Below are 13,156 nucleotides of genomic sequence, written 5' to 3' on the forward strand. Positions count from 1 at the left end.
CTTCCTTAAAATCCTATGAGCAAGTCAGGAAACGCCTGTCTGGATTCTGGATAATGATCTGCCTATTCTGCAGTAAGTATATGCAGCCACAACAGGCAGTATAGCACATTTGCCCAGTTCTTGTTCCCAATAAGACGTTGTTTTCTGCAGTTTCACTGCATTCTTAATCTTGAAAAAAATCTATCGCCTCAGATCAAAGATCCTCTCACTACTGAGGACAAGGTAGAATAAAAACAGCTGTAGAGTGACCATGACATGGACAGAATGAGAGGAAAGAGTGGGAGAGGAACTCACAGAGAAGAAAAGCAGAGGATTAGAGATGCGGCGATGGGGAGAAAAGTGTTTGTGTGGAGTAATTATATGTTAATGGGGTGTTGGTTTTCACAACAGGTCTTGTTTTATTTTACTGACCAGAAAATCTCAGTTATTTCTGCTGCCACATAATCAAATACTGCTAATTGGGTCATTTAAGGCAGATGAGCAGATGAGGATGAGTGGATGACGCACAAAAGAGAGTCAGTTTAGAAAGAGAGAGTGAGGACTGTGTGTATGTGTGTATGTATGTGTGAAGAGAGGACTTGTGAAAGGTAAAGTGTGTTATTTCTGTGACACTGGTGGCACCAAACAAAACTGCAAATATGGTTTTCAAACAGGTTTCCCAAACACTCCCTACTCCAACTCACGCCATTGTTTAAGCCAGTGTTGCTGTGTCAAGCTGGTCGGGATGCTCAATCAAACAGAGCAGAAGGAAAAAACTAAGTAAACAAGAAAGACAGATCCAATTCTTTACCAAAAATGCCAGATAAATCAAAGAACACAATCATTTCAACATTCAGAACTCCCAAGTTTACCACAAGCACTGTCTGTTCATAGACCTGAATGAATATCAGCAAATAAATATCTGATGTCTCAATTCCTATAAACTGCCTGTCATCTGTTGCACACTTATTCAGTGCAGCAGGGTCCGTGTAATGGCTGCGAGACTATTTGTAGAGGGTACTTGACAATCAAAGAGGATATGTCAATCTGAGGATAAAAATATGATCAAAGAATGAATTTTGGGCAGGTTCAGACCCACACAGCAATGTAATCATACACTGACACAGTACACTCACCCACTCCTCAGTTAAACCACATTACCATGCTTTCAGCCCACACAACAGCAATTTGTTTAATCAAAGAGGAAACTATCCATTCGCAAATGGAAACTGGAGGCCTGATGCCTTAGTTTCGCAGAGTTTTAACAATTCCAAACTTCTGTTGTCACTCTGTTCAGCCAGAAAGGCTCTGACTGCCAAACAATGTTATAGTCCACTGATATCACATGCATTGTGGTCATAGCATTTCCCTGATGAAAAGAAAAATACTAAAACCAACCTAAGGTCCTAAGATGTTTTAAAAAAGGACACGTCCACACTAATAAGCTTTTATTTATTCATTTTGCTATGTTTATGCCTCTCATCCACACTCAAATGTTGTATCCTCCATTGAAAACTTTAAAAAAATGATCAATTACAGAATACTGTAAGAAGTACAGTATACAGTATTCTGCCCTAAAATATGACCTGATCTCAGAATGGCCACATCACTTAAAAGGCTTGATTGTTATGAAAACAAAGAAATGTTTACAACTTGGTGCCGTCATACCACAGGGGGGTCCCAATCTGACCAAATGGTCATCAACAATTATAGAATGGGCGAGGGATTTACAAAAAAAAGAAAAAGAAAAAGCGGAGTGAGGTAAGAAATGTGATTTTCTTCTTTTATGCTGTTTTTGTTTAAGGTAATCCCCTCGTTTGAAAAAAAAAATCTAGAAAATAAATGAAGGACAGGAATAATTTTTGCTTTATTCAAAGTTAGCAGGAGGAGTTTGGTTAAGTCTTATGCCTAATTCTTTACAATTCTGTTAATATTCTAAAGCAATTGAATCAGCCTGATGCAGTGTGGTGGAAGAGTTGCATCAGAATGACTGTATCTTAAGTAATATTTTAAGTAATAATTGAAATAAATTGTTCAAGTTTAAGTTTTTAAAGTAACTGAAACTTGCTGTTGAGTTGTTATAATTCTGTTAAAGTCTCAAAAGTAACTGAATCAACTTGAAGCAGTGTGGTGGCAGAAGTATATGAAATAGTTGTTTCTAAAGCAAATTAAATAAAGTGCTTAAGCTGTAAGCTTCTAAAGTAACTGAAACTAATCAAAGTGGAGGGAGCCAGATGAACTGCAGCTCCAATAAGTTTAAAACGATAACCGAAGCTGTGTTTTTTGTCTGACATAGGCCTGCCGTAAAAGTGTTTAAAACTTGTTAAGTGTGGTTAAGCCCGATGTACCATAGCTGGTTAGACTGTTTAAACGTATAACAATAATCTGGTGTAGTGTGGTTTTACCTGATGTAGTGTGGCAGTGTTATATTTTAAACTGTTTGACCAAAAAGAGTTAGAGTTAGTGAAGTTGAACTTAGATGCCCGACAGAGTGTGGCTACGTCCGAAGCAGTGAGACCTTTACAAGTTCAAAGGTTTGATGTACTGTGACATTTTATTAATTTGCGTCCGAAGCACAGGAGCTGTGAATATCTTAAAGTAATTAGATAACATATAGTCAGTGAAGGAATAATTGTGAATAGCCAATTGAAATACTAAAGAAATTCAATAAGATTTCAATGGAATGGAAGAGCTGATTATGAAATACATAGCTAAGCATGGCTCACAGGGACTGTTTTATGGGATAGAGAATGTAGTGGATGAGCCATTTGAGTGGTCTATATCCCAGTTCAAAAATTATCCCAAGATGCCTAAAAACAAAGAAGGTAAGTTGGCTAATGCACTTCCAGCTATTTTTGCATCATACATAGTAACTAAGAAAAGATTGGAGGAAATGAAGGCAGAAAACATGTTGCTTCTTACACAATTCAATGACAGTATTATGTCTGTGAGAAACTACCAAGCTGATGTGATTATTCTGAAGGAACAAATTGTGAAATTTAGACAAGAAATTGTAAATTTTGAGACAGAGAATGAGTCTTTTAGTTCTTTACTTCAAAAGACATTATTTGGTAAGGGACATGAGTCATCAGATAATTCTGTGAGGTTACCAATAGCACCAGTAAAAACAAGAAGGGCTGGAACTGACAATGAGAGAGTTTGTGACCCCAGAATTGGAAATGAGAGAACATGCAATCATAGATCTGCAAATGCTCCAGCTGTATACCAGCTGCCTTTTCACTGACATTCAGAGTCTTGTTAAAGCAGTAGGTAATTTCAACCTGGTGACAGTGATCCTGTTCTTGCTGAATCTGGAGAATGTAGTGGACCTTTACAGATTGACAGATGCAGATGCATGAATAATTCTTATGACTTGTCTTCCTCATTCATTCACGAGAGCAATCTCTCAAAGTGTCCATAGAAAAAGAGCAGACAGAGGCGCAAGGAGAGAAGCTATACTTAGAGGTGTTGGAGCTGATTTGGTTAACTTAAAAGATAACTGAATTGACAATGGAACTTGGTGAACATCCTGTAGCTTTTGCATCCAGCTTGTGGGAAATGTTTAGCTCTTATAATGGAATGCTAAGAAAATGAGGTTTTGTAACTAAGCAAAACCTCATGTTTAAGTCTGCATTGATAGCACAGAGTAGTGCACACATGAGGGAAGCCCGTGCTCTACATGAAGATGTAAATACAACATACAAACAGTGAAATAAAAGCTGAAGAACCCAGAAATCCATTTGCTTCCTTTGGCAGAAGATAATTTTCTAGACTATAAGATAGTTTCCATCACAAGTCAAAGAAGTTCCCAAGAGTCAATTCAGAGGGTGTTGTCACTTGCTCTGGATACGGAAAAACTGGGCACATTGCAAGGCATTGTCCAGACAATGTGAGACCTCCTAAAGGCTTTTTCTGTCATGCATGTACAAAGGAAGGACAAATAGCGAGACACTGTTTGGAGAACAGAAGGTCCAATCAGGAAATTGTTTGTTTTGTGTGTGGAAAGAGGGGACATAAGGCAAGACAGTGTCACTCAACACACAAAAGAAAGCTCGGCTCTCAGGATTTACTAAAGAAAGTGAGAATCTTAGAGCAATAATTGACAAACAGTATCATTGTTGAAGGAAAATAAGGAAGACAGCGCACGCTACGTCTACGCGGTAATGCGCTCAACAAGCCACGTGATAAGATGTGCGGATTGACAGTTTCAGATGCAGAGGCAACTGAGATTTGTCCTCCGCCACCTGGGTTGAGGTGAGTCACTATGCCACCATGAGGACTTAGAGTGCATTGGGAATTGGGCATTACAAATTGTGGAGAAAATTAAATAAAAAGATTATAACCCGTGGGAAATGTTTTATGACTTTGATTTTAGATTCATATTTATGTACTTGATGTATGATAAATACTGATCGGCTGATCTATGATGAATCTGTTAATGTCAATCATGTGGAAGAAAAGAGAGCTGGTAGAACCTGTAAAGCCAAGGGACTTCCTAAAGAACAGAGGAAAAGCCATGATCCAGAAATCCAGAGGAGATTCCCAAGCCTGAAAGATACAGAGACCCACATCAAATTAGGAATTTCAGGGAAAGATCCAGAAATTCAGAGGCCCACCGTGGATTAGAGAACTTCAGACATAAAAAAAAAAGAAAAGATGCAGAAGCCCAGAGACCCAACAAAGATACAAAGACCCACCAAATGAGCCTGGATCAATTGGACAGAATTCCAATAGGACTCATCTCCCAAAGATAAAAGTTTGGACAATGGAAAAGAGGAAATGATCTATCAATGGAAATTATCTATGAGATCAAACCACTTTCAGACACTATGAACACATTATCCCCACACACCTAAATGGCACACATGTAGACAAAGGATGTGCCTATGCACTAAGACAATGCAAAAAAGACAGACCCTTCACATGACACCAGGAAGATAACACAAACACACAAGCATGCATTATGTTATATTGGTACAGAATGACTTCATGAAAGTTATTGAATGGATACCTAGATGGAGCACATGGACGAAGGACAAGCCCACAAACTGAGAAATTTAACAATGAACATGGACAGGGGCCTGTCATAATAATTGCTTAAAAGGCTTGATTATTATGAAAACAAAGACATTTTTACAAGTTGGTGTTGTCACAGTGGGGTCCCAATCTGACCAAATGCTCATCATGAATTGTAGAATGGGCCCGGGAATGGGCCATGGAGAACCATCTCAGACAATGGGGTGCCTGAGCTTAATTAACATAGAATGTTTTTCATTATTTTTGAGAGATTTTAATTTATATGAAGAGCACAACTTAATTTACATTGTGTGTAGTAAAGTATTTCACAAACTGGTTAAAAGGTTTGAGTTTACTGTACAATGTTCGTGGTTTAGTCTGACACTGCTACACTGGAATAAAGACTTAAGCATCTTCATCTTAATATTGATGCCTGTTCCTGGTCCTGTATGTGTGTTTTATTTATTATTTATCTTACAATACTTAGCTGCTCTGGCCAAGCTGGTTCTAATCTGGTTTAACTGGTCTCCCAGCCTGGGAGTGCCCCAGAAAGCAAACAGAAACCTCCTGGTTTGCTGGTCTCCCTGACCAGTCTGGGAGACAAGCAAACCATCTTAGGCTGGTTTTAGGAGTTCTGTTAGATTACCCAATATAGCTGGTTAAACAATTGTTTTCCAAAAGAACAGTCTATTGTTTCCTTGACAGATTTTTTTTGCAGCATGAGTTGACAGTGCACTATGGGAGAGAGCGACTGGGCATGAAACTTTAATGGGGAACATTGGGATTGAAGACCAGCTCCTTCAAGAAAAGACTCTTCTATTTTCCTGCCATTTGGGACCTGCTTTAAGAGTGGGAGAGCTCTACAATTCAGGGAACATTAAAGCATGTAAAATTAAAAAAATAAAAAAAGTTTTAAGGGAAGCAGTCTGATTGTCCTTAGATTTGGCCAGGGAAAGACGCTCATTGACCTCCAACAATACTGACTTATCCTGGAGGCAGATATAAGGGACCACTCCACATATGGTGGAGATGAGGAAAACAGATGAGGAAAACCAGTGTCAACATAACTGATACTGGAATACAGGAATACATTTCCAATGTTATGTTGTGTTTGATGGAAGTACACAGTGAACCTGGAGTTTGCAGTTGATTCATTACTCTCTGACAAATGTGATTGGTGTATCACATCAATTCAAACGGTAAGCCAACGATTTACTTCTGGATCAAACCCCAGAGTCAATAGCTGTGATAAGTGTAAAATTTTTGGTATCATAGTCATGAAAATAAAGAGTAAAGTGTACGGACTGAGTCCTGGATTTGACATGCTGGAGCCTGTGGGATGCAGAATCAAGTGTGTGCTGACTCACAAATGTTCATTGGATCCAGATTTCTGTACTGATGATAGTGGTGATAAAGACAGAGGGAGAACCTTGAGGTGACAGATATTAGCCAACTCACACCTAGAGGAGCAGTAATTCAATGAAACTACAAGAGTATTAAAATAAATGAAAACAACCTTCACCAAGCTGATTAAAAACCAGCATGACTGCCCTACTGAAAAGACCATCTTAGACCAAGATAAACTCCCAAGGTCATTTAGTCTGGCAGACATCTCGACCTGGATGAAGGACCGCAACTTTCAACTCAACCTAGCAAAGACCGAGCACGTCTCTCCAGCCAATCCTGCTATTGAGAACGCCATTCACCATTCAGCTGGCTTTATCTACTAACACCATCCAAAATGGTCAGAAACCTAGGGACAACAAATTCAACAGAGCTACGTTCCCACCAGAAGGCTACGGTCTGTAAATGAGCAGTGCCTTGTGGTACCAACACAAAGAGGCACTAAATCACTTTCCCAGACTTTTGGCCTTACTGTACCTGAATGGTGGAATGACCTTCCCAACTCCATCCATTTAAGCAGACTCCCTCTTTTTCTTAAAAAAAAAAACAACTAATGACTCAACTTTTTCATGAGCACATGACGCTACTACACTCATAATATAAAATTATAAAAGAAATAAAAACATTTTTTGCATTGTAATCTCTGTCTTACCTAGTATTTTCTAATGCAACTGAAACATTTTAATGCAGCACTTTTCGTGTTACTGTCTCCTAAAGATGAATCGCTTCCCTTACAAGTTTGCAGCAAATTTTCTATTCATTATTTTCACATGCAAATGTTCTTGTGATTCACCGCAAATGTTTGCCAGACATTTGCAGCTCTTCACCGGTCATGGTGAATTTGTAGCAACATGGAGAACCTGCAGCAAACCTTTGGCAACACTGGACAATTTCCCGCAAGTTTGTCGCAAAACTAATTTGCATGTGAAAATAATCAGTGGCGAATATGTGGCAAGTTTGTGGCAAATTTGCCATGGACTATTGATTTTTGTAAGCGTTATGTTGTATCCTTCCTTATTTTGTAAGTTGCTTTGGATAATAGCATCTGCTAACTGAATAAATTTAAGTGCTGGTTTGACGCTATTTTAGCTGGTGGACCTGCATAGCCAAGCTATTGAGCAGCCAAACTAAGCTGGCAAAGATGGTCGACTAACATGTTTTTTTTTTTCAGGTGATGCTGGATGACAAAAGAAAATTAGCTGGTTAAGCTAATCAAGAAGCCCTGTCGGAAAGCCAGCACCTGAACAACCACAAAATTCAGAATTCTATGAAAGCTCTGACTTAAGTCATTGAAAGTCATGTCAAAGAATTCAAATGGCAGCGGCCTTAACAGTTAAAGGTAGTGAATAAAAATGTATCTTTGATATGCCATTTACTTTGCTTTCTTTGCTCTTGAACATTTGGCAACAACATAGAAGTTAACTAATGAATTAATGCAGTGATATTTTGCAGCAAATCCATTTAGGTGTTATGAGTGTTGCCACAGAAACAAATAGCTTCCAAGGTTCCAGGATGTGAACAACGGTTGCCATTTTGTAATTACAGTTTTTCTAAAACAACATGAAAGCAGTATTAACTTAAGTTTTGAACAGTCGCGGGCCGTGCATTTAAAGTCTAGGCCTTCAGTGTGATACATGCCAATAAGAATACATAGTTTCACAATGAATAATAGGGCCTAGACAGTGGTGGCTCAGCGGTTAAGGCACACATCCCTGAGTATCGACATGTTTGTGTGACATCATGCATTTGCATCTCGGCGAAATCAGTGTTGAGTTTTTCTGCACAAGCTTACAAGTTCGAATTCTGACTTCAAGATGCATTCCATTGCACTTTTCCAAGTAGGAAGTTGTAAAATCCAACATTCCGAGTTGAATGGCACTACTTTTCAAAACTTGATCCGACACTGAATGCTCAAACTGCATAATTTACACTTAGAAAAATCCTGATGTTGATATAACAATGCAAAAAGTACATACCAGTCTTCCTTTCCTGTTTAATAAATTAAGCAATCGCACAGTCATGCAGAACATCTAGTGTTTTTAAATGTAAATTTCTCAATAACAATACCAGAAGTGATGACAGCCAACTTGTCAGCGAGGTCTCGCACTCTTCGCTCTTGAATTACGTACATCACTTAAAGCGTGACTGCGTCACTCAAAGGCCAGCTAGAAGGCCTCGACCTGGACTAAAGATCACACCCACCAAGAACAATAAATCAATCTGACTGGCTGATGAATCTGACAATCTGACTTTAGTTGCTCCTTCATTTTCACTGTTGAGCGATTCTGTGGAAATTCTGAAGGCCTGATGAGTTTAAACTCACGCTCTGCTTCGGGCGTGCCATTTGTGAAACAGTTGTCACACTTTGCTTGTAAGCATCAAGGAATAAATTCTGACTGGATAAACTTTTAGTTTTTCTCTATTTGTTTGTAGATTAATTATGAGTGGAAAGCAATTAAAAATACATACTATCATACAAAAAGTTGATTGAGAATGAAAGGATGAAAAATATTTATTTATTTGGCATGTTAGGCCAGCAGAGAAGGCTTTGCTGGCCCTGAGAATTTTCCACTTTGAATGAGTTCAGAGTTCTAAGTAGAGGTCTGCATGAACCTTAAAATGAAACCCGAACCTGACCCGTACCCTAGACCGTATGGCCCAACCCTACCTGGCCCAAACGATACTGTCAGATTATAAGACTGAACCTATCTTTATAATTTACATTATAAAATAATTTATAATAACATTCGTAACAGTAAACATATATTTTTAAAAAGGTACGGCAGTCCCTCAGAGCACTAGAGCAGGACATTTTATGCGCTGAAACTTTGCTTGGTGCAGAACAATCTGGAATAATATGAAACAATGCAACAGTCCCCTCTTTACAGCCTGAACTTGTGCAGAATATTGAATCTTTGTGACACCTTAGCTAAAAACAATCTAGACACAGTGCAAAGGATGAAACAGAGTGCAGGTGTCTCGACATACGTTTTTGTAAATTTTAAGTTCTTTTTAACTTGACACGATGTTTAAACAGTGCCAATCCTGCGCAAGATGCTGAAGAAAAAAACGAGACATGGCGTAACAGTAAAAGACATTCGTCCAGCATGTGTTTACATAGGAAAACAATGCGATAAAAGGACAGCCGCGGAAAAACAAATTGGGTAGGCCTGTTTTTTTTTTTTATTAATTACGAACACGACCTGAAGTCCTACTTGAAAACTGACCCCAAACCCAGCCCGAAACCCGTCGGGTTCTCAGGTCCCATTGGGCCCTAGTCGGGTTGCAGACCTCTAGTTCTAAATAAGATTCTAACCATGTTTACTAACAGATGTTAAATCTGTGTCCCAAATGATGCACTATACACTGTGCACTCACACTATGCTCTCAGGCATCTGGTGTATGAATTTTCAAAGTGAAGTACTGTCTTAATTTACTACATGGAAGCCATCCTCAGTCCACACTATATGTCAAAATAAAGAAAAATAAAGGGCGAAGGTTAAGTGTTCAGCTCACATATGTAAGCTGCTGTCTTCACAGCAGTTTAGCTTAGCTCTCACATTCACCATTAATTACAAGTGTTTTGTCAGGTCAGTATTGTGGCAAGGTTACCCTGCCCCTTCCGAGACAGTTGTGACCAGCTATGCTTATTGTACTCATTTTCAACTCAATCATGATATCAAATTGGAAAGAAGTCGAAAGTCAGTTACAAAACATCTATGTTTTGAGTTATGACAAATTTGCTGCAAGCTTGCCACAAACCTGCAACAAGTTAGCCCTAACTTGTAATAAAAAAATAAAATAAAATTTCAATCAATTACCAAGTTATTTCAGTCAGGTAATACTGACATTGTGAAACGTGCACAACAAAAATGATGCTTGTACGTGTCTGTTTTTTGTTCAGTCCACGCGGCTATTGTCGGTTTTGCAAATGCTCAGTAACACTCAGGTGTAGCATATGATGATTGCCAGGTGTAGTATACACTTCGGTATGTGATTGGTCATGGTGTTTTTTTAAGGTCATGCACGAACACAGTCTATGTCCTTGTCTGTTCATTAGAAATCTGTAACAGATTTGGTTGGATTTCATGCTCAGTATATCATGTGTACATACATAGGCGTCTCAGAGGAACCAGAGAGAGAGACAAGAGAAAGAGAAGTGCAGGAGGGACAGAGAGGCCACTGAAAGTAGAGCAGTGCTGCCTGGCAGAGAGGAGAAGAAACAGGCCTTCTAAAAATACAGTATCTCAAAGGAGGACAGAAATACACACACATATTGGGTGTGTGCCATAAAAAAAGGAGAGCAATGTATAAAACAACCCAAGCTCATGTGTATGACCACTCATAATGTATATACACAATCACACAAATGGTTTACATTCCCTTCATTTCCTGAAGACACTGAAGAGTTGATTGAAATTGCACAAAACACTCAATAACAACCATGAACAACAGGGGGCGCACTGTTGAGAAACCCCTGCATTGCCTGACCCAAAAACATCAAACTAATCTTTCCCTCTTTTCTGATTGACATCTGTTGAACATAAAGTTGATGTGTGCTGGAAAGAGGGATGCTCTGCCTGCGTTCTCCAGGAGTGGAGCCAGCCCCCTGACAAAATCCCCTGCATCCAACACATGGGTTCATTTCCTCTGACTCATAAAGCTCCTTCGAGAGTGAAACAACGAGATTTACACAAACAAGCAGAGCACTGACCTTCAGCTTAAGGAGGACCATTACAATCCGATCACACATACACACACTCTAACATGCAGGAATACAATGGGGTTCAAAAGTCTTAGTCCACATTGACAATCTGGGATTCCTAATGTAATTTCAACCAGAATATAAACAGAAAGTTTCGGATTTAAAAATGTTTTATTAATAAAAACTAGGTCACTAATGATCATATGATTTCCTTGCTTCCATGGAAGCATACAAGTTTTTTGAACATTCTCAAATCATGCTGGAATAACATTGATCATCAGGTTTTGCACAAACATGTTAATACCAGCTTCAGTGCATACTGTCATGCAAAAGGTAACATAACAAATAAGAAGAAATTCATATTATCGGTGATTCAATTAAACTCTTCATTCAAATTGTTATGCATATAATATAAAGTAATTTGAAATGAAAGCAACTTTATTAAGTTAGAAAAAGCATTTTTATGAGCGGACTCAGACCTTTAAACTTTTAGGCTCTTGTTCAAGGTACACAGAGGCAAACATTGAAGACAAACAACATCAATATCAGTGTGGATATACAGTACATATTTATTGTGCTTTTAGTTGCACAGTGTGAAATTATTCCAAATGTAACCTGTTCAAATGAAGGTATGAATCTTATATCAGTGAATCAGAGGATGTTTAATAAGTTGGTGATCCAGTTTTTCTGTATGAGTCAGAGCATTTTTGCTAATGTCTTACCTCTCTGCTCCTGAGCCCACACTCTGGTCAGCTCTGCCTGCGAGAGACAGATCAACAGCACGGCACACAGACCCATGTCAAGCTTGCAATCCTTCTCTCACACTCCACTCTCCTGCATGTGCTCCTCTCCTATCCTCTCCTCTTGTTTCACTCCTCCTCTCCCTCCTCCTGTCACCTCTCTTCTCTCTCTGAGTTGGGCTTTACGCACTCTCCTTTTCCCTGGACTTATCCCCCTCCTTATTTATCCTGTTTTTTCCTTCCCTCTGTTCTTCCCCTTCCTTCTAGCTTTTTCACTTTGAAAACAAGGGATTCTGACTTTTTACTAATTTATTTTCTGTGGCTACTCTTTCTGTGACTAATGGGATGATTAAGGCATGGTAATGCAAGAGTTGAGAGACAGCGGAAGAGAGATCAGCTAAAAGAGTCCTACTTCTCTAGTCTGTTCTTTATTGCTTCTCTCTCTCTCTCTCTCTCTTTGGATCACGGTGGAGGCAAGGCTGAGTCTATGCTGTATACTGTCTATTTAAAAAAAATAGAAAGGTGCTCTCTGTGATTTTATTGTTATTTGCAAACATTTAAATGAAAAAAAATAGTAACAGTAGAATAGTGTTTTCAAAACATATTTAAAGGAATATTGTGGGGTTCAATACAAGTAAAGCTCAGTCGACAGCATTTGTGGCATAATGTTGAAGACCACAATAATTCATTTTGACTCGTTTCACCTTTTCTTAATAAAAAAAAAAGAAGCAGGTGAGTCACGTGACGCTAGGTGATTGGAAGCAGCCTAGTGGCATTCTCCGCTACACTTTGCTACAGTTATTCTTTCAATCAACATTACTTCTGAGAACTGATTTAGTTTTGATTTTGTAAACTGCGCTGGGTGTGTAGGATATCGAAGAATTAGAAATTGTCGACCTGTGGGGACATAAAATACATTTACGGTCACACGTGTCTGATGCCTCTCAAGAGCAAGATGGTGGGGGTCCAGTTGGGAATGACAGCGCACCTCAGGATGTAGGTCAAGATATTGCAAACTAACGGAAATCTTGTCCAACATGGAGGGCCTAACGGAAATACGCCAAGTGACCACATCTATGGAGGCGAAACTTTTCACCCCGATCACAAGAATGGACGAGGCTGAAAAGCGAATCGAGTATCTGGAAGCAGCCAAAAAAGAGCTGCAGACTAACCCGTCAGCATCCAAAACTGATATGAAGGTGTGGGGAAAATTAGAGGATGTGGAAAATCGAAGCAGATGTTTTTTGTTGAAATCCCAGAGGGAAATTACCAAAATATGGTCAAGTTCCTGGATGGGCTTATTCCAAATTTT

General features: G+C 39.0%; 2 protein-coding genes across 5 annotated transcripts in view; one reads left to right on the top strand and one right to left on the bottom strand.

Moving 5' to 3' along the window:
* LOC127633677 (plexin domain-containing protein 1-like) overlaps positions 1 to 12,250 on the bottom strand; it is a 52,036-nt gene extending 39,786 nt beyond the window's left edge. For 2 of the 4 annotated variants that reach the window (XM_052112924.1, XM_052112925.1), the window contains exon 1: positions 11,827 to 12,249. In XM_052112924.1, the coding sequence (XP_051968884.1) occupies positions 11,827 to 11,902 (76 nt within the window). In that variant the 5' untranslated portion in view covers positions 11,903 to 12,249. Of the gene's footprint in view, positions 1 to 11,826 lie in introns of all 4 variants that reach the window. The other 2 variants (XM_052112923.1, XM_052112926.1) reach the window with 2 other exon arrangements.
* Positions 12,251 to 12,881: 631 nt separating this feature from the next.
* LOC127633192 (uncharacterized) overlaps positions 12,882 to 13,156 on the top strand; it is a 29,790-nt gene continuing 29,515 nt past the window's right edge. The window contains exon 1 of the mRNA XM_052112060.1: positions 12,882 to 13,043. Coding sequence (XP_051968020.1) covers positions 12,882 to 13,043 — 162 coding nt within the window. The remainder of the gene's footprint in view (positions 13,044 to 13,156) is intronic.

The sequence above is a fragment of the Xyrauchen texanus genome, chromosome 40 (assembly GCF_025860055.1).
Source record: "Xyrauchen texanus isolate HMW12.3.18 chromosome 40, RBS_HiC_50CHRs, whole genome shotgun sequence".
Classification (NCBI taxonomy): domain Eukaryota; kingdom Metazoa; phylum Chordata; class Actinopteri; order Cypriniformes; family Catostomidae; genus Xyrauchen; species Xyrauchen texanus.